The sequence below is a fragment of the Aphelocoma coerulescens genome, unplaced genomic scaffold (genome assembly GCF_041296385.1).
Source record: "Aphelocoma coerulescens isolate FSJ_1873_10779 unplaced genomic scaffold, UR_Acoe_1.0 HiC_scaffold_118, whole genome shotgun sequence".
NCBI classification, from domain to species: domain Eukaryota; kingdom Metazoa; phylum Chordata; class Aves; order Passeriformes; family Corvidae; genus Aphelocoma; species Aphelocoma coerulescens.
Window position 1 is genome coordinate 104,056 of NW_027183476.1, and position 22,269 is coordinate 126,324.

Sequence of the window (22,269 nt, forward strand, 5' to 3'; positions counted from 1 at the left end):
AGGGACCCCAAAAGCACCTTGGAGATCCCAAAACTGCCCTGGAGACCCCAAAAGCACCTTGGAGACCCCAAAACTGCATGGAAGGACGCGGGCATGGCCTCGGGCAGGTACACCATGCTGATCAGCACCTGGGGGACCCCAAAACCGCCTTAGGGACCCCAAAAATGCCTTGGAGATCCCAAAACTACCTTGGAGACCCCAAAACTGCCTTAGAGACCCCCAAAACACCTTGGAGACCCCAAAACTGCCTGGAAGGACGCGGGCATGGCCTCGGGCAGGTACACCATGCTGATCAGCACCTGGGGGACCCCAAAAGCACCTTAGGGACCCCAAAAATGCCTTGGAGACCCTAAAAATGCCTTAGGGACCCCAAAAATGCCTTAGGGAACCCAAAACTGCCTTGAAGACCCCAAAAATGCCTTGGAGATCCCAAAACTGCCTTGGAGACCCCAAAACTGCCTCGGAGACCCCAAAAATGCCTTGGAGATCCCAAAACCGCCTTAGGGACCCCCAAAACCACCTCAGGGACCCTCAGAATGTCCCCAAAACCACCCTGGAGACCCCAAAACCGCCTTAGGGACCCCCAAAACCACCTCAGGGACCCCCCTGGAGACCCCAAAACCACCTTAGGGACCCCCCTGGAGACCCCAAAACAGCCTTAAGGACCCCAAAACCACCTCAGGGACCCCCAGAGAGTCCCCAGACCCACCCTGGAGACCCCAAAACCACCTCAGGGATCCCCAAACCACCTCAGGGACCCCCAGAATGTCCCCAAACCCACCCTGGAGACCCCAAACCTACCCTGGAGACCCCAAACCCACCTTAGGAACCCCCAAAACCACCTTAGGGACCCTCAGAATGTCCTCAAACCCACCCTGGCGACCCCAAACCCACCCTGGAGACCCCAAAACCACCTTAGGAATCCCCAAAACCACCTCAGGGACCCTCAGAATGTCCCCAAACCCACCCTGGAGACCCCAAACCCACCCTGGAAACTCCAAAACCACCTTAAGGACCCCCAAAACCATCTCAGGGACCCCCCTGGAGACCCCAAAACCGCCTTAAGGACCCCCAAAACCACCTCAGGGACTCCCCTGGAGACCCCAAAACCACCTCAGGGACCCCCCCTGGAGACCCCAAACCCACCCTGGAGACCCCAAAACCACCTCAGGGACCCCCAGAATGTCCCCAAACCCACCCTGGAGACCCCAAACCCACCTTAAGGACCCCCAAACCACTTCAGGGACCCCCAGAGAGTCCCCAAACCCACCCTGGAGACCCCAAAACCACCTCAGGGACCCCCCTGGAGACCCCAAACCCACCCTGGAGACCCCAAAACCACCTCAGGCAGCCCCAGAATGTCCCCAAACCCACCCTGGAGACCCCCAAAGCATCCCTCAAATTCCCCTGGCCTCGTGTCCCTGTCCTCGGCCAGGCTGTGGCCACTCTCCAGGGTCAGCAGTGGCCCAAGGACAGGTGACACCCTCCCGGAAGCCTCTCCGAAGCGTCCCCAAATGGCCCTGGGAGCGCCCCAAAACGTCCCCAAGGTGGCCCCAAGGCCGGTGGCCCCCTCCCTGACCAGGTTGGCCACGTTCTCGGGGGTCAGCAGCGGCTGCAGGAACTCGGCCGTGATGTCGGTGTCCGAGGGGACGTTGGCCGCGCCGGCCACTTTGGCCACGGCCACCGCGGGCGCCTCCAGGTCCTTGTCCTCGTCGTCCTCGCCCAGCGGGGGCTCTGTGGGGGACAGGGGCACTGAGGGTCCCCGAAGGACACGGGGAGGGCACTGGGGGGCACCAGGTGGCCCCAGAAAGGACTGGGATGATCCTGGGTGGCACTGGGAGGACTTCAGGGGGGACTGGGATGATGCTGGGTGGCACTGGGATGACCTCAGGGGGAACTGGGATGACCCTTGGTGGCACTGGGATGACCTCAGGAGGGACTGGGATGACCCTGGGTGGCACTGGGATGACCTCAGGAGGGACTGGGATAACCCTTGGTGGCACTGGGATGACCCTGGGTGGCACTGGGATGACCTCAGGAGGGACTGGGATGATCCTGGGTGGCACTGGGAGGACTTCAGGGGGGACTGGGATGTTGCTGGGTGGCACTGGGATGACCTCAGGAGGGACTGGGATGATCCTGGGTGGCACTGGGAGGACTTCAGGGGGGACTGGGATGATGCTGGGTGGCACTGGGATGACCTCAGGAGGGACTGGGATGATCCTGAGTGGCACTGGGATGACCCTGGGTGGCACAGGGATGATCTCAGGAGGGACTGGGATGATCCTGGGTAGCACTGGGATGATGCTGGGTGGCACTGGGATGACCTCAGGAGGGACTGGGATGACCTCACGGGGGACTGGGATGACCTCAGGAGGGAACTGGGATGACCCTGGGTGGCACTGGGAGGACTTCAGGGGGAACTGGGATAACTTCAGGGGGGACTGGGATGACACTGGGTGGCACTGGGAGGACTTCAGGGGGGACTGGGATGATCCTGGGTGGCACTGGGAGGACTTCAGGGGGGACTGGGATGACCCTTGGTGGCCCTGGGATGACCTCAGGAGGGACTGGGATGACCCTGGGTGGCACTGGGATGACCTCAGGAGGGACTGGGATGATCCTGAGTGGCACTGGGATGACCCTGGGTGGCACAGGGATGACCTCAGGAGGGACTGGGATGATCCTGGGTGGCACTGGGATGACGCTGGGTGGCACTGGGATGACCTCAGGGGGGACTGGGATGACCTCAGGAGGGACTGGGATGACCCTGGGTGGCACTGGGATGACCTCAGGGATGATACTGGGTGGCACTGGGATGACCTCAGGAGGAACTGGGATAACCCTTGGTGGCACTGGGATGTTACTGGGTGGCACTGGGATGACCTCAGGAGGGACTGGGATGATCCTGAGTGGCACTGGGATGACCCTGGGTGGCACTGGGATGACCTCAGGAGGGACTGGGATGACCCTGGGTGGCACTGGGATGACCTCGGGGAACTGGGATGACCCTGGATGCCACTGGGATAACCTCAGGAGGGACTGGGATGACCTCAGGGGGGACTGGGATGACCTCAGGAGGGACTGGGATGACCCTGGATGCCAAGGGATGACCCTGGGTGGCACTGGGATGACCTCAGGAAGGACTGGGATGACCCTTGGTGACCCTGGGATGCCCTCAGGTGCCACTGGGATGACCCTGGGTGACCCGGGGATGCCCTAGGACGCCCTAGGATGCCCCTTGGCAACCCCGGGTGACCCTTGGATGCCCCTTGGCGACCCTGGGATGCCCTTGGATGCCCCTTGGCGACCCTGGGATGCCCTTGGATGCCCTCCGGCAACCCTGGGTGACCCTTGGATGCCCCTTGGCGACCCTGGGATGCCCTTGGATGCCCCTTGGCCACCCTGGGACGCCCTTGGATGCCCCTTGGCGACCCTGGGATGCCCTTGGATGCCCCTTGGCCACCCTGGGACGCCCTTGGATGCCCTCCGGCAACCCTTGGTGACCCTTGGATGCCCCTTGGCGACCCCGGGTGACCCTAGGATGCCCCTTGGTGACCCTGGGTGACCCTTGGATGCCCTCTGGCAACCCTGGGATGCCCTAGGATGCCCCTTGGCAACCCCGGGTGACCCTTGGATGCCCCTTGGCGACCCTGGGATGCCCTTGGATGCCCCTTGGCCACCCCGGGTGACCCTTGGATGCCCCTTGGCCACCCTGGGATGCCCTAGGATGCCCCTTGGCCACCCTGGGACACCCTTGGATGCCCTCAGGTGACCCTGGGATGCCCCTTGGTGATGCTGGGCTGACCCTGGGACACCCTAGGATGCCCCTTGGAGACCCTGGGATGCCCTTGGATGCCCCTTGGCGACCCTGGGTGACCCTAGGATGCCCTCAGGCGACCCTGGGATGCCCTAGGATGCCCCTTGGATGCCCCTGGGTGACCCTTGGATGCCCTCAGGCAACCCTGGGACGCCCTTGGATGCCCCTTGGCCACCCTGGGTGACCCTTGGATGCCCCTTGGCCACCCTGGGTGACCCTTGGATGCCCTCAGGCAACCGTGGGATGCCCTTGGATGCCCCTTGGCGACCCTGGGATGCCCTAGGATGCCCCTTGGCGACCCTGGGACACCCTTGGATGCCCCTTGGCCACCCTGGGACACCCTTGGATGCCCTCAGGCAACCCTAGGATGCCCCTTGACAACCCCGAGTGACCCCTGGATGCCCCTTGGCGACCCTGGGATGCCCTAGGATGCCCCTTGGCCACCCTGGGACGCCCTTGGATGCCCTCTGGCCACCCTGGGATGCCCTAGGATGCCCCTTGGCCACCCTGGGACGCCCTTGGATGCCCTCCGGCAACCCTTGGTGACCCTTGGATGCCCCTTGGCGACCCCGGGTGACCCTAGGATGCCCCTTGGTGACCCTGGGTGACCCTTGGATGCCCTCTGGCAACCCTGGGATGCCCCTTGGATGCCCCTTGGCCACCCTGGGTGACCCTTGGATGCCCCTTGGCAACCCCGGGTGACCCTTGGATGCCCCTTGGCGACCCTGGGATGCCCTCGGATGCCCCTTGGTGACCCTGGGTGACCCTAGGATGCCCTCAGGCAACCCTGGGACGCCCTCAGGTGCCCCTTGGCCACCCTGGGACACCCTTGGATGCCCTCAGGCAACCCTCGGATGCCCCTTGGCAACCCCGAGTGACCCTTGGATGCCCCTTGGCAACCCTGGGATGCCCTCGGATGCCCCTTGGCCACCCTGGGACGCCCTAGGATGCCCTCCAGCAACCCTGGGACACCCTTGGATGCCCTCAGGCAACCCTAGGATGCCCCTTGGCAACCCCGGGTGACCCTCGGATGCCCCTTGGCAACCCTGGGTGACCCTCGGATGCCCCTTGGCCACCCTGGGATACCCTAGGATGCCCTCCGGCAACCCTGGGACACCCTTGGATGCCCTCAGGCAACCCTAGGATGCCCCTTGGCAACCCCGGGTGACCCTAGGATGCCCCTTGGTGACCCTGGGACACCCTTGGATGCCCTCCGGCAACCCTGGGATGCCCTTGGATGCCCCTTGGCGACCCTGGATGACCCTTGGATGCCCTCAGGTGACCCTGGGACACCCTTGGATGCCCTCAGGCAACCCTAGGATGCCCCTCGGCAACCCCAGGTGACCCTCGGATGCCCCTCGGCAACCCCGGGTGACCCTCGGATGCCCCTCGGCAACCCTGGGACACCCTTGGATGCCCTCAGGCAACCCTAGGATGCCCCTTGGCAACCCCGGGTGACCCTAGGATGCCCCTTGGTGACCCTGGGACACCCTTGGATGCCCTCCGGCAACCCTGGGATGCCCTTGGATGCCCCTTGGCGACCCTGGATGACCCTTGGATGCCCTCAGGTGACCCTGGGACACCCTTGGATGCCCTCAGGCAACCCTAGGATGCCCCTCGGCAACCCCAGGTGACCCTCGGATGCCCCTCGGCAACCCCGGGTGACCCTCGGATGCCCCTCGGCAACCCTGGGATGCCCTTGGATGCCCCTCGGCAACCCTGGGACGCCCTTGGATGCCCCTTGGCCACCCTGGGACACCCTTGGATGCCCTCAGGCAACCCTAGGATGCCCCTTGGCAACCCCGGGTGACCCTCGGATGCCCCTCGGCAACCCCGGCCCGACCCTAAACCGACCTCAGCAGAGACCTCCCAACACCACCCCCACCCCCACCCCATCCCCACCCCACACCCCCCCGCCTCCCACAAGCCCACGGCGAGCCGGCGACGGCCACCGTGGCCACCGACCGATCTTCATCTTCTTGAGGGCGGCGTCGGGCTCGTCGCGCGGGCGCTTGCGGGCCTCGCGGGGGCTGGGCATGCTGCGGGCGATCTCGGCCTGCGGCGTGCCCAGGTCCACCAGCAGCGTGGTGATCTGCGGCTGGAAGTCGCCCGAGGACGGGTGCCGCAGGACGCTCAGCAGGTGCAGCTTCAGGTTCTTGCGCACGCTGCTCACCTGGGACTTGGCTAGCGTCGGGGGCAGGTTGGCTACGGGGAGAGGGGACAGTCAGGGACAGCTGGGGTGTGGCTAGTGTCGGGGGCAGGTTGGCTACGGGGAGAGGGGACGGGTTAGGGATAGCTGGGGTGTGGCTAGTGTCGGGGGCAGGTTGGCTACGGGGATAGGGGATGGGTCAGGGACAGCTGGGATGTGGCCAGTGTGAGCAGCAGGTTGGCTACGGGGAGAGGGGACGGGTTAGGGATAGCTGGGGTGTGGCTAGTGTGAGCAGCAGGTTGGCTACGGGGAGAGGGGACAGTCAGGGACAGCTGGGGTGTGGCTAGTGTGAGCGGCAGGTTGGCTACGGGGAGAGGAAACAGTCAGGGATAGCTGGGGTGTGGCTAGTGTCGGGGGTAGGTTGGCTACGGGGAGAGGGGATGGGTTAGGGATAGCTGGGGTGTGGCTAGTGTCGGGGGTAGGTTGGCTACGGGGAGAGGGGATGGGTTAGGGATAGCTGGGGTGTGGCTAGTGTGAGCAGCAGGTTGGCTACGGGGAGAGGGGATGGGTTAGGGATAGCTGGGGTGTGGCTAGTGTCGGGGGGAGGTTGGCTACGGGGAGAGGGGACACTCAGGGACAGCTGGGGTGTGGCTAGTGTGAGCAGCAGGTTGGCTATAGGGATAGAGGACAGTCAGGGACAGCTGGGATGTGGCTAGCGTCGGAGGTAGGTTGGCTACGGGGAGAGGGGACGGGTTAGGGATAGCTGGGGTGTGGCTAGTGTCGGAGGCAGGTTGGCTACGGGGATAGGAGACAGTCAGGGACAGCTGGGGTGTGGCTAGTGTGAGTGGCAGGTTGGCTACGGGGAGAGGGGACAGTCAGGGACAGCTGGGGTGTGGCTAGTGTCGGGGGCAGGTTGGCTACGGGGATAGGGGATGGGTCAGGGACAGCTGGGGTGGGCCCAGTGTGAGTGGCAGGTTGGCTACGGGGATAGGAGACGGGTTAGGGACAGCTGAGATGTGGCTAGCATCGGGCGTAGGTTGGCTACGGGAAGAGGAGATGTGTCAGGGACAGCTGGGGTGGGGCTAGCGTCAGGGGCAGGTTGGCTACGGGGATAGGGGATGGGTCAGGGACAGCTGGGATGTGGCCAGTGTGAGCAGCAGGTTGGCTACGGGGAGAGGGGATGGGTTAGGGATAGCTGGGGTGTGACTAGCGTTGGGGGTAGGTTGGCTACGGGGAGAGGGGACGGGTTAGGGATAGCTGGGGTGTGGCTAGTGTGAGCAGCAGGTTGGCTACGGGGAGAGGAGACAGTCAAGGACAGCTGGGGTGTGGCTAGCGTCAGGGGCAGGTTGGCTACGGGGAGAGGGGACACTCAGGGACAGCTGGGGTGTGGCTAGCGTCAGGGACAGGTTGGCTACGGGGATAGGGGACACTCAGGGACAGTTGGGGTGGGGCTAGCGTCAGGGACAGGTTGGCTACGGGGAGAGGGGATGGGTCAGGGACAGCTGGGATGTGGCTAGTGTGAGCAGCAGGTTGGCTACGGGGAGAGGAAACAGTCAGGGATAGCTGGGGTGTGGCTAGCGTCAGGGACAGGTTGGCTACGGGGATAGAGGACAGTCAGGGACAGCTGGGGTGTGGCTAGCGTCGGGGGTAGGTTGGCTACGGGGATAGGGGACGGGTTAGGGACAGCTGGGATGTGGCTAGCAACGGGGGCAGGTTGGCTACGGGGAGAGGGGATGGGTTAGGGATAGCTGGGGTGTGGCTAGCGTCGGGGGCAGGTTGGCTACGGGGATAGGGGATGGGTCAGGGACAGCTGGGGTGTGGCTAGTGTGAGCAGCAGGTTGGCTACGGGGAGAGGGGACGGGTTAGGGATAGCTGGGGTGTGGCCAGTGTGAGCAGCAGGTTGGCTACGGGGAGAGGAAACAGTCAGGGATAGCTGGGGTGTGGCTAGCGTCGGGGGCAGGTTGGCTACGGGGAGAGGGGACGGGTTAGGGATAGCTGGGGTGTGGCTAGTGTGAGCAGCAGGTTGGCTACGGGGAGAGGAGACAGTCAGGGACAGCTGGGATGTGGCTAGCGTCAGGGGCAGGTTGGCTACGGGGAGAGGGGACACTCAAGGACAGCTGGGGTGTGGCTAGCGTCAGGGGCAGGTTGGCTACGGGGAGAGGGGACACTCAGGGACAGCTGGGGTGTGGCTAGCGTCAGGGACAGGTTGGCTACGGGGATAGGGGACACTCAGGGACAGCTGGGGTGTGGCTAGTGTGAGTGGCAGGTTGGCTACGGGGAGAGGGGATGGGTTAGGGATAGCTGGGGTGTGGCTAGTGTCGGGGGGAGGTTGGCTACGGGGAGAGGGGACGGGTTAGGGATAGCTGGGGTGTGGCTAGTGTGAGCAGCAGGTTGGCTACGGGGAGAGGGGATGGGTTAGGGATAGCTGAGATGTGGCTAGTGTCGGGGGCAGGTTGGCTACGGGGAGAGGGGATGGGTTAGGGATAGCTGGGGTGTGGCTAGTGTCGGGGGCAGGTTGGCTACGGGGATAGGAGACGGGTCAGGGACAGCTGGGATGTGGCTAGTGTGAGCAGCAGGTTGGCTATAGGGATAGAGGACAGTCAGGGACAGCTGGGATGTGGCTAGCGTCGGGGGTAGGTTGGCTACGGGGAGAGGGGATGGGTTAGGGATAGCTGGGGTGTGGCTAGCGTCGGGGGCAGGTTGGCTACGGGGAGAGGGGATGGGTCAGGGATAGCTGGGGTGTGGCCAGTGTGAGCAGCAGGTTGGCTACGGGGAGAGGGGACAGTCAGGGACAGCTGGGGTGTGGCTAGCGTCAGGGGCAGGTTGGCTACGGGGATAGGGGACACTCAGGGACAGTTGGGGTGGGGCTAGAGTCAGGGGCAGGTTGGCTACGGGGAGAGGGGATGGGTCAGGGATAGCTGGGGTGTGGCTAGTGTGAGCGGCAGGTTGGCTACGGGGAGAGGGGACACTCAGGGACAGCTGGGGTGTGGCTAGCGTCAGGGACAGGTTGGCTACGGGGATAGGGGACACTCAGGGACAGTTGGGGTGGGGCTAGCGTCAGGGACAGGTTGGCTACGGGGATAGGAGACAGTCAGGGACAGCTGGGATGTGGCTAGTGTCGGGGGTAGGTTGGCTACGGGGAGAGGGGATGGGTTAGGGATAGCTGGGGTGTGGCTAGTGTGAGTGGCAGGTTGGCTACGGGGAGAGGGGACAGTCAGGGACAGCTGGGTTGGGGCTAGCGTCAGGGGCAGGTTGGCTACGGGGATAGGGGATGGGTCAGGGACAGCTGGGATGTGGCTAGTGTGAGCAGCAGGTTGGCTACGGGGAGAGGAAACAGTCAGGGATAGCTGGGGTGTGGCTAGCGTCGGGGGCAGGTTGGCTACGGGGAGAGGGGATGGGTTAGGGATAGCTGGGGTGTGGCTAGCAACGGGGGCAGCTTGGCTACGGGGAGAGGGGACGGGTTAGGGATAGCTGGGGTGTGGCTAGTGTGAGCAGCAGGTTGGCTACAGGGAGAGGGGATGGGTTAGGGATAGCTGGGGTATGGCTAGTGTGAGCAGCAGGTTGGCTACGGGGATAGGAGACGGGTCAGGGACAGCTGAGATGTGGCTAGCATCGGGGGTAGGTTGGCTACGGGGAGAGGAGATGTGTCAGGGACAGCTAGGGTGTGGCTAGCATCAGGGGCAGGTTGGCTACGGGGATAGCGGACAGTCAGGGACAGCTGGGACTTGGCTAGCGTCAGGGGCAGGTTGGCTACGGGGAGAGGGGATGGGTTACGGATAGCTGGGGTGTGGCTAGCATCAGGGGGAGGTTGGCTATAGGGATAGAGGACAGTCAGGGACAGCTGGGATGTGGCTAGTGTCGGAGGTAGGTTGGCTACAGGGAGAGGGGATGGGTCAGGGACAGCTGGGAGGTGGCCAGCATCGGGGGTAGGTTGGCTATGGGGATAGGGGACACTCGGGGCCAGCTGGGGATGTGGCCAGCGTTGGGGGCAGGTTGGCTACGGGCACAGGGGACACTCGGGGCCAGCTGGGGATGTGGCCAGCGTTGGGGTCAAGTTGGCTACGGGCCCAGGGGACACTCGGGGCCAGCTGGGGACGTGGCCAGCGTTGGGGTCAAGTTGGCTACGGGCCCAGGGGACACTCGGGGCCAGCTGGGGACGTGGCCAGCGTTGGGGTCAGGTTGGCTACGGGCACAGGGGATGGGTCAGGGACAGCTGGGAGGTGGCTAGCATCAGGGGCAGGTTGGCTACGGGCACAGGGGACACTCGGGGCCAGCTAGGGACGTGGCCAGCGTTGGGGGCAGGTTGGCTACGGGCACAGGGGACACTCGGGGCCAGCTGGGGTCATGGCCAGCGTTGGGGTCAGGTTGGCTACGGGCACAGGGGATGGGTCAGGGACAGCTGGGATGTGGCTAGCATCGGGGTCAGGTTGGCTACGGGCCCAGGGGACACTCGGGGCCAGCTGGGGACGTGGCCCATGGGACACCTGGGGTCCCGGCAGGGCCACCGGGGCCAGCGGCGCCCCGAAGCCCTCGGGGCCGTTACCGTGCAGGGTCTCGTAGGCCTGGATGACCTCGGCCATGAACATGGGCCGCTGGCGGGCGATGGTGGCCAGCGAGCCCAGCGCGGCCGTCAGGTTGATGCTGGAGATGGCCGGGTGCACCATGAACTTGAGCAGCTGCTCCAGCGCCGCCTTGCCCTCCTCCCACAGCGCGTCTGGGGACAGCCAGCGGGCTACTAGCCAGTGGGCTACTAGCCAGGGGGCCATGGGGGTCACCGCACACCGGGGGGCTAGCAGGCGACTAGCCAGCGGGCTACTAGCCAGAGGGCTACTAGCCAGGGGGCCAGTGCGGTCACCACACACCGGGGGCCAGCGGGCTACTAGCCAGTGGGCCACGGGGGTCACCGCACACCGGGGGGCTAGCAGGCGACTAGCCAGTGGGCTACTAGCCAGGGGGCCAGGGGGGTCACCGCACACCGGGGGGCTAGCAGGCGACTAGCCAGTGGGCTACTAGCCAGGGGGCCACGGGGGTCACCGCACACCGGGGGGCTAGCAGGCGACTAGCCAGCGGGCTACTAGCCAGTGGGCCAGTGCGGTCATGGCACACCGGGGGCCAGCAGGCTACTAGCCAGTGGGCTACTAGCCAGGGGGCCAGGGGGGTCACCGCACACCGGGGGGCTAGCAGGCGACTAGCCAGTGGGCTACTAGCCAGGAGGCCAGTGGGGTCCCACCTTGGGGGGGTCAACGCGGCCGCACTGTGAAGGGTCAGTGGGGTCACCCCACCTCGTGGCCCACAGGCACCGCGCTCGAGGCCGGGGTGTTCCCAACCCCCTTCCCACCCCATTCCCAATCCCATTCCCATCATTCCCAATCCCATTCCCATTCCCAATTCCAATACCCCGCACTCACTGCACTCAATGTCGGGGTGATCCCAATCCCATTCCCATCATTCCCACCCCAATCCCAATCCCTGCACTCACTGTACTTGATGACGGGGTGATCCCAACCCCATCCCCACCAATCCCAATCCCATTCCCACCCCAATCCCAATTCCAATACCCCGCACTCACTGTACTTGATGACGGGGTGATCCCAACCCCATTCCCACCACTCCCAATCCCATTCCCACCATTCTCACCCCAATCCCAATCCCAATCCCTGCACTCACTGCACTCGATGACGGGGTGATCCCAACCCCATCCCCACCATTCCCAATCCCATTCCCACCCCAATTCCAATCCCAATACCCCGCACTCACTGCACTCGATGTCGGGGTGATCCCAATCCCATTCCCATCATTCCCACCCCAATCCCAACCCCCGCACTCACTGCACTCGATGACGGGGTGATCCCAATCCCATCCCCACCAATCCCAACCCCATTCCCACCCCATTCCCAATCCCAAGCCCCGCACTCACTGTACTCGATGAAGGGGTGATCCCAACCCCATCCCCACCAATCCCAATCCCATTCCCACCCCATTCCCAATCCCAATCCCTGCACTCACTGTACTCGATGAAGGGGTGATCCCAACCCCATTCCCACCAATCCCAATCCCATTCCCACCCCAATCCCAACCCCCGCACTCACTGCACTCGATGACGGGGTGATCCCAATCCCATTCCCACCCCGTTCCCAATCCCAATACCCCGCACTCACTGCACGTGATGACGAGGTGATCCCAATCCCATTCCCACCATTCCCACCCCAATCCCAATCCCAATCCTTGCACTCACTGCACTCGATGATGGGGTGATCCCAACCCCATCCCCACCAATCCCAATCCCATTCCCACCCCGTTCCCAATCCCAATCCCCCGCACTCACTGTACTTGATGACGGGGTGATCCCAACCCCATCCCCACCACTCCCAATCCCATTCCCACCATTCTCACCCCAATCCCAATCCCAATCCTTGCACTCACTGCACTCGATGATGGGGTGATCCCAACCCCATCCCCACCAATCCCAATCCCATTCCCACCCCGTTCCCAATCCCAATCCCCCGCACTCACTGTACTTGATGACGGGGTGATCCCAACCCCATCCCCACCACTCCCAATCCCATTCCCACCATTCTCACCCCAATCCCAATCCCAATCCCTGCACTCACTGCACTCGATGACGGGGTGATCCCAATCCCATCCCCACCATTCCCAATCCCATTCCCACCCCGTTCCCAATCCCAAGCCCCCGCACTCACTGTACTTGATGACGGGGTGATCCCGCGGGATGCGCTCCAGGCTGACGTCGTTCTCGTGGCGCTTGGGGACGTCGGAGTCGGCCGTGCGCGGGGACAGCGTGACAATGAGCCCCTCCACGAACTTGATGGCGTGGGTGCGGATGCCGTCGTTGTCCGAGTCCAGCAGCAGGATGATGTCGCTGGCCATGGAGGACATCATCTCCCAGCAGGCCTCCTGCAGCTCGCTGATCACCTTGGACTTCACCATCCACTGGGAACGCCGGGAAACGGGGAACGGGGACGGGAAAGGAACGGCGCCTTCGTCACGCATAATTACGGTAAGGCCGCTGTTTACGCGTAATTACGGTAGTCGCGGTGGTTTTCAAAGTTCGAGGCCGTTTTTACGTGTAACTACGGTAAGCGCGGTGATCGTTCAGGAAGCATCAGGGCCGTTTTTATGTGCAATTACGGTAATTGTATTGATCGTTAAAGAAATGTTAAGGCCATTTTTACAGGTAATTATGGTAATCATATTGATTTTCAAACAAATGTTAAGGCCATTTTTACGTGGAACTACGGTATTGGCACTGATCATTAAAGAAATATCAAGGCCATTTCTAGGTGTAATTACGGGAATCATACCGTTCATTAAAGAAACGTTAAGACCATTTTTATGTGTAATTACGGTAATTGTATTGATCATTGAATAAATATTAAGGCCCTTTTTACATGTAATTACGGTAATCACATTGATCCTTAAAGAAACACCGACGCCATTTTTAGGTGCAATTATGGTAAGTGTGTTGATCATTAAAGAAATATCAAGGCCATTTTTACAGGTAATTACGGCAGTCACATTGATCATTAAAGAAATATTAAGGCCCTTTTTGCAGGTAATTATGGTAATCATATTGATTTTTCAAACAAATGTTAAGGCCGTTATTACACATAATTACGGTACTCGCATTGATCATTAAAAAACTTTAAGGCCGTTTTTTATGCGTAATTATGGTAATTATACTGATCATTAAAGAAATGTTAAGGCCATTTTTATGCATAATTATGGAACTCGCATTGATCATTGAAGAAATATTAAGGCCCTTTTTATATGCAATTACGGGAATCACATTGATCCTTAAAGAAACACCGAGGCCATTTTTACATGCAATTACGGTAATCGCGTTGATCATTAAAGAAATATCAAGGCCCTTTTTACAGGTAATTACGGCAATCACATCGATCATTAACGAAATATTAAGGCCATTTTTGCAGTTAATTATGGTAATCCTATTGATTTTCAAACAAATGTTAAGGCCATTTTTACATGTAATTATGGTAACTATATTAATCATTAAAAAAAAATCAAGGCTATTTTTGCGTGCAATTATGGTAACCGTATTGATCCTTAAAGAAACACCGAGGCCACTTTTACATGCAATTACGGTAACTACATTGATCATTAAGGAAATATTGAGGCCCTTTTTACAGGTAATTATGGCAATCACGTTGATCATTAAAGAAGTATTAAGGCCATTTTTATGCGTAATTACGGTAACTTTATTGATCATTAAGAAAATATTAAGGCTAATTTTATGGGTAATTACGGTAACGGTACTGATCCTTAAAGAAACACCGAGGCCATTTTTATGCCTAATTACGGTAATCACATTGATCAATAAAAAAATATTAAGGCCGTTTTTACATGCAATTACGGTAACCGCGTTGATCATTAAAGAAATATTGAGGCCCTTTTTACAGGTAATTACGGCAATCACATCGATCATTAAAGAAATATTAAGGCCCTTTTTGCAGGTAATTATGGTAATCCCATTGATTTTCAAAGAAATGTTAAGGCCATTTTTACATGTAATTATGGTAACTATATTGATCATTAAAAAAACATCAAGGCTATTTTTGCGTGCAATTACGGTAATCGTATTGATCCTTAAAGAAACACCGAGGGCGTTTCTACGTGCAATTACGGTAACTGCTTTGATCATTAAAGAAATATTAAGGCCTTTTTTACAGGTAATTATGGTAATCACATTGATCATTAAAGAAATATAAGGCCATTTTTACAGGTAATTATGGTAATCGTATTGATTTTCAAACAAATGTTAAGGCCATTTTTACATGTAATTACGGTAACTACATTGATCATTAAAAAAAAAACCAAGGCTATTTTTGCGTGCAATTACGGTAATCGTATTGATCCTTAAAGAAACACCGAGGCCGTTTCTACCTGCAATTACGGTAACTGCTTTGATTATTAAAGAAATATTGAGGCCCTTTTTACAGGTAATTACGGCAATCACATCGATCATTAACGAAATATTAAAGCCCTTTTTGCAGGTAATTATGGTAATCCCATTGATTTTCAAAGAAATGTTAAGGCCATTTTTACATGTAATTATGGTAACTATATTGATCATTAAAAAAACATCAAGGCTATTTTTGAGTGCAATTACGGTAATCATATTGATCCTTAAAGAAACACCGAGGGCGTTTCTACGTGCAATTACGGTAACTGCTTTGATCATTAAAGAAATATTAAGGCCTTTTTTACAGGTAATTATGGTAATCACATTGATCATTAAAGAAATATAAGGCCATTTTTACAGGTAATTATGGTAATCGTATTGATTTTCAAACAAATGTTAAGGCCATTTTTACATGTAATTACGGTAACTACATTGATCATTAAAAAAAAACCAAGGCTATTTTTGCGTGCAATTACGGTAATCGTATCGATCCTTAAAGAAACACCGAGGCCGTTTCTACGTGCAATTACGGTAACTGCTTTGATCATTAAAGAAATATTAAGGCCCTTTTTACAGGTAATTACGGTAATCGCATTGATCGTTAAAGAAACACCAAGGCTGTTTTTATGTGTAATTACGGTAACCGTATTGATCCTTAAAGAAATATTAAGGCCCTTTTTACCTGTAATTACAGTAACTACATTGATCATTAAAAAAAAACCAAGGCTATTTTTGCGTGCAATTACGGTAATCGTATCGATCCTTAAACAAACACCGAGGCCGTTTCTACCTGCAATTACGGTAACCGCACCAAATCAACCCCCCAAAAAAATCCCAATTTTCCCTCCACTTCGGGGTGGAAATTCCCGGTTTTTTTTGTGCCCGTGCCCCACCCGAGCCCCCCGAGGTGCCCCCCCCAGGTGGCCTCACCTGCAGGGCCACCTTGTAGAGCTGGGTCATGGTCAGGATGGCCTTTTTGACCACGTTGACGTTCTCGTCCTTGAGCAGCATGTTCAGGTTGGCGATGAGCTTCAGCAGCAGCTCGATGTCCCTTTTGCTGGGGACACCGTGGGGTCACTGGGGCGGGGGGGAACCCAAAACGGCCCCGAAATCCCCCGGAACGGCCTCCAAAATTTCCACCGAAACAGTCTCCAAAATCTCACAAAACCAGACCAAAAATGGCCCCAGAACGGCCTCAAAACGGCCCCAGAACAGCCTCAAAATTCCTCTGAAGCGGACTCAAAATCCCATCAAAACAGCCCCAAAAGGACCCCCAAAACAGCCCCAAGGGAACCCCCAAATCAGCCCAAAACAGCCCCAAAAGAACCCAAAAATCCCCACCAAAACAGCCCCAAAAGGACCCCCAAAAATAGCCCCAAAACAGCCCCAAGGGAACCCCCAAATCAGCCCAAAACAGCCCCAAATAACTCAAAAATCCCCACCAAAACAGCCCCAAAAGGACCCCCAAAAATAGCCCCAAAACAGCCCCAAGGGAACTCCCAAATCAGCCCAAAACAGTCCCAAAAGAACCCAAAAATCCCCACCAAAACAGCCCCAAAAGGACCCCCAAAAATAGCCCCAAAACAGCCCCAAGGGAACCCCCAAATCAGCCCAAAACAGCCCCAAAAGAACCCAAAAATCCCCACCAAAACAGCCCCAAAAGGACCCCCAAAAATAGCCCCAAAACAGCCCCAAGGGAACTCCCAAAACAGCCCCAAAACAGCCCCAAAAGAACCCAAAAATCCCCACCAAAACAGCCCCAAAAGGACCCCCAAAAATAGCCCCAAAACAGCCCCAAGGGAACTCCCAAATCAGCCCAAAACAGCCCCAAAAGAACCCAAAAATCCCCACCAAAACAGCCCCAAAAGGACCCCCAAAAATAGCCCCAAAACAGCCCCAAGGGAACCCCCAAATCAGCCCAAAACAGCCCCAAAAGAACCCAAAAATCCCCACCAAAACAGCCCCAAAAGGACCCCCAAAAATAGCCCCAAAACAGCCCCAAGGGAACCCCCAAATCAGCCCAAAACAGCCCCAAAAGAACCCAAAAATCCCCACCAAAACAGCCCCAAAAGGACCCCCAAAAATAGCCCCAAAACAGCCCCAAGGGAACCCCCAAATCAGCCCAAAACAGCCCCAAAAGAACCCAAAAATCCCCACCAAAACAGCCCCAAAAGGACCCCCAAAAATAGCCCCAAAACAGCCCCAAGGGAACCCCCAAATCAGCCCAAAACAGCCCCAAAAGAACCCAAAAATCCCCACCAAAACAGCCCCAAAAGGACCCCCAAAAATAGCCCCAAAACAGCCCCAAGGGAACCCCCAAATCAGCCCAAAACAGCCCCAAAATCCCCCAAAAGAACCCAAAAATCCCCACCAAAACAGCCCCAAAATTCCCCTCTAAACAGCCCCAAAAGGACCCCCAAAAATAGCCCCAAAATTCTCCTGAAACAACCCCAAAAGGAACCCCAAAACAGCCTCAAAATCCCCCCAAACACCCTTCAAAATTCCCACCAAAACAGCCACAAAATTACCCGAAACAGCCCCAAAAATCTGCCAGAAGAGCCCCAAAATGCCCCAAATCTCACCAGGCCTCCTCGATGAACCCCACCACGAATTTCCGAACCTCGATGGATTTGTCGGCCTGGAAGGCGATGATTTCCTGGGAAAAGGGAAAAATGAGGGGTCAGACAGCCCCAAATTGCCCCAAATCCACCCCAAAATTATCCCTAACTCCCAAAATCCACCCCAAACTGCCCCAAATCCACCCCAAATTCATCCCAAACCCCCAAAATCCACCCCAAACTGCCCCAAATCCACCCCAAACTGCCCCAAATCCACCCCAAATTGCCCCAAATTCATCCCAACCCCTCCAATCCATCCTAAAATCCGCCGAACTCATCCCAAATTCCCCCAAATCCATCCCAAACCCCCAAAATCCACCCCAAACTCCCCCAAATCCACCTCAAATTCATCCCAAAATCCCCCAAATTCACCCCAACCCCTCTGGGTCCAACCCAAATTCCCTCAAATCCGCCCCAAATCCATCCCAACCCCATCAAACTCATCCCAAATTCCCCCGAATCCAGCCCAAAATTCCTCAAATCCATCCCAAATTCCCCCATATCCATCCCAACGCCTCAAATCCACCCCAAACTGCCCCAAATCCACCCCAAACCCATCCCAAACCCCCAAAATCCACCCCAAACTGCCCCAAATCCACCCCCAAACCCACCCCAAATCCATCCCAAACCCCCAAAATCCACCCCAAACTGCCCCAAACCCCCAAAATCCAGCCCAAACCACCCCAAATCCACCCCAAATCCATCCCAAACCCCCCAAATCCGCCCCAAACTCCCCAAACCCACCCCAAACCACCCCAAACCGCCCCACACCCGCCCCAAACTGACCCCAAACCACCCCAAACCACCCCAAACCCACCCAAAATCCACCCAAACTGCCCAAACCGGTCCCAAACCACCCCAAACCCCCCAAAATCCACCCCAAACCACCCAAATCCACCCCAAACCACCCCAAAATCCACCCCAAACCGCCCCAAACCGCCCCAAACCACCCCAAACCACCCCAAAATCCACCCCAAACCGCCCCAAATCCGCCCAAACTCCCCCAAACCCACCCCAAACCGCCCCAAACCCGCCCCAAACTGACCCCAAACCACCCCAAACCCACCCAAAATCCACCCCAAACCACCCCAAACACCCCAAACCGCCCCAAATCCACCCCAAACCAGTCCCAAACCGGTCCCAATCTGCCCCAAACCGGTCCCAAACCGCCCCAAACCGGTCCCAAACCCGGGCTCACATCCAGGAAGTTGTCGAGCAGCGTGGGGTCCTTGTTGATGATCAGCTCCTGCACCTGGGCACCCCAAATCCCCCTTTTATCCCCAAATCCCACCCCAAATCCCCCCTTTTATCCCCAAATCCCCCCTTTTATCCCCAAATCCCCTGGTCCCACCCCAAATCCCCCGGTCCCACCCCAAATCCCCCCTTTTATCCCCAAATCCCACCCCAAATCCCCCCTTTTATCCCCAAATCCCACCCCAAATCCCCCCTTTTATCCCCAAATCCCACCCCAAATCCCCCCTTTTATCCCCAAATCCCCCCTTTTATCCCCAAATCCCCCCTTTTATCCCCAAATCCCACCCCAAATCCCCCCTTTTATCCCCAAATCCCCCCTTTTATCCCCAAAATCCCATCTTTTATCCCAAACCCCACCTTTTATCCCCAAATCCCACCGGTCTCCCCCAAAATCCCACTTTTTATTCCCAAAATCCCACCTTTTATCCCCAAATCCCATTTTTCCCCCCCAAATCCCATTTTTCCCCCCAAAATCCCATCTTTCCCCAAATCCCATTTCTCCCCCCCAAATCCCATTCCCCCTCCCCCAAATCCCATTTTTTCCCCCCCAAATCCCATTTTTCCCCCCCCAAATCCCATTTTTCCCCCCCAAATCCCATTTTTTCCCCCCCATTCCCGGGATTTCCCCGTCCCCACCTGCTTTAGGACGGTGATTTTCCCCTCGTTCCCGATCAGCGCCGCCTGGTTCAGCAGCTCCACCACCTTTGGGGGGCCATTCCCGACGTTGACACGGAATTCCCGGGATTTTCCCGGTTTTTCACCCGTTTTTCCCGGTTTCTCCATTTTTCCCTTTTTTTTCCCATTTTTTTCCCTTTTTTTTTCCCATTTTTTTTCCCATTTTTTCCCTTTTTTTTCCCATTTTTTTCCCATTTTTTCCCTTTTTTTTCCCATTTTTTGCCCATTTTTCCCATTTTTTTCCCATTTTTTGCCCACTTTTCCCATTTTTTTCCCATTTTTTTCCGGGTTTTTTTCCCATTTTTTCCCCATTTTTTGCCCATTTTTCCCATTTTTTTCCCATTTTTCTTTCCCATTTTTTTCCCATCTTTCCCCATGTTTTCCCCCATTTTTCCCTTTTTTCCCCCCTATTTTTCCCATTTTTCTTTCCCATTTTTTTCCCATTTTTCCCCATTTTCCCCACTTTCCCCATTTTTCCCCATTTCTCACCCGTTCCGAGGTGCTCCTCCCAAAGTTCCCATTCCCATTTTTCCCATTTTTTCCCCATTTTTCCCATTCTTTTCCCCATTTTTCCCGGTTTTTCACCCATTTTTCCTGTTTTTTTCCCATTTTTCCCCATTTTTTTTCCTGTCTTTCCCCATTATTCCCCATTTTTTTTTCCTTTTCCCATTTTTCCCCATTTTCCTGGTTTTCCCATTTTCCCTCATTTCTCACCCGTTCCAAGCTGTTCCTCCCATCACTCCCACCCCCGATATTCCCGGTTTTTCACCCGTTTTTTCCCATTTTCCCCGGTTTCTCACCCGTTCCGAGCTGCTCCTCCCGTCACTCCCATTCCCATTTTTCCCCATTTTTCCCCGTTTTTTCACATTTTCCCCCATTTTTCCCCCATTCCCAGGTGCTCCTCCCATCACTCCCACCCCCAGTATTCCCCATTTTTCCCCATTTTTCCCATTTTCCCCCATTTCTCACCCGTTCCGAGCTGCTCCTCCCGTCGCTCCCATTCCCATTTTTCCCCATTTTTCCCCATTTTTCCCATTTTCCCCCATTTCTCACCCGTTCCGAGGTGCTCCTCCCATCACTCCCATTCCCATTTTTCCCCATTTTCCCCATTTTTCCCCATTTTTCCTGTTTTTCCCCGGTTTTTCACCCGTTCCGAGGTGCTCCTCCCGTCACTCCCACCCCCAATATTCCCCAATATTCCCGTTTTTCCCCGTTTTTTCCCATTTTCCCCGGTTTCTCACCCGTTCCGAGCTGCTCCTCCCGTCACTCCCATTCCCATTTTTCCCCATTTTTCCCCGTTTTTTCCCATTTTCCCCGGTTTCTCACCCGTTCCAAGGTGCTCCTCCCGTCACTCCCACCCCCAATATTCCCGTTTTTTCCCGGTTTTTCCCCATTTTCCCCGTTTTCCCCCCATTTTTCCCCCATTCCATGGTGCTCCTCCCATCACTCCCACTCCCATTTTTCCCCAATATTCCCATTTTTCCCTGTTTTTTTCCCATTTTCCCCCATTTTCCCCTCATTCCCAGATGCTCCTCCCATCACTCCCACCCCCGATATTCCCGGTTTTTCCCCATTTTTCCCCGTTTTTTCCCATTTTCCCCCATTTCTCACCCGTTCCAAGCTGTTCCAAGCTGCTCCTCCCGTCACTCCCACCCCCGATATTCCCGGTTTTTCCCCATTTTTCCCCATTTTTCCCATTTTCCCCGTTTTTTCCCATTTTCCCCGGTTTCTCACCCGTTCCAAGCTGCTCCTCCCATCACTCCCATTCCCATTTTTCCCCATTTTCCCCATTTTTCCCATTTTCCCTCATTTCTCACCCATTCCAAGCTGCTCCTCCCGTCACTCCCACCCCCAGTATTCCCCATTTTTCCCCATTTTTCCCATTTTCCCCCATTTCTCACCCGTTCCGAGCTGCTCCTCCCGTCGCTCCCATTCCCATTTTTCCCCATTTTTCCCCATTTTTCCCATTTTCCCCGTTTTTTCCCATTTTCCCCGGTTTCTCACCCGTTCCGAGCTGCTCCTCCCATCACTCCCATTCCCATTTTTCCCCATTTTCCCCATTTTTCCCATTTTCCCCCATTTCTCACCCATTCCAAGCTGCTCCTCCCGTCACTCCCATTCCCATTTTTCCCCATTTTCCCCATTTTTCCCCATTTTTCCCATTTTCCCCGGTTTCTCACCCGTTCCGAGCTGCTCCTCCCGTCACTCCCACCCCCATTTTTCCCCAATATTCCCGTTTTTCCCCATTTTTCCCATTTTCCCCGGTTTCTCACCCGTTCCGAGGTGCTCCTCCCATCGCTCCCATCCCCATTTTTCCCATTTTTTTCCCCATTTTTCCCATTTTCCCCCATTTCTCACCCATTCCAAGCTGCTCCTCCCGTCGCTCCCATTCCCATTTTTCCCCGTTTTTTCCCCATTTTTCCCATTTTCCCCAGTTTCTCACCCGTTCCGAGGTGCTCCTCCCGTCACTCCCACCCCCAATATTCCCCAATATTCCCATTTTCCCCCCTTTTTCCCCATTTTCCCCATTTTCCCCCATTTTTCCCATTTTCCCTGGTTTCTCACCCGTTCCAAGCTGCTCCTCCCGTCACTCCCATTTTTTTCCCCATTTTCCCCATTTTCCCCATTTTTCCCATTTTCCCCCATTTCTCACCCGTTCCGAGGTGCTCCTCCCGTCACTCCCATTCCCATTTTTCCCCAATATTCCCGTTTTTCCCCATTTTCCCCATTTTTCCCATTTTCCCCCATTTCTCACCCGTTCCAAGCTGCTCCTCCCGTCACTCCCACCCCCAGTATTCCCCATTTTTCCCCA

At 56.6% G+C, this 22,269-nt stretch overlaps 1 protein-coding gene across 1 annotated transcript in view; it reads right to left on the reverse strand.

Moving 5' to 3' along the window:
* The window catches only part of SYMPK (symplekin scaffold protein), a 57,375-nt gene that overhangs the window by 31,357 nt on the left and 3,749 nt on the right, over window positions 1–22,269 (reverse strand). The window contains 8 exon segments of the mRNA XM_068998479.1: window positions 1,580–1,734; window positions 5,786–6,025; window positions 10,513–10,683; window positions 12,671–12,920; window positions 15,841–15,967; window positions 17,493–17,566; window positions 18,727–18,780; window positions 19,419–19,484. Of these exon segments, the coding sequence (XP_068854580.1) occupies window positions 1,580–1,734; window positions 5,786–6,025; window positions 10,513–10,683; window positions 12,671–12,920; window positions 15,841–15,967; window positions 17,493–17,566; window positions 18,727–18,780; window positions 19,419–19,484 (1,137 nt within the window).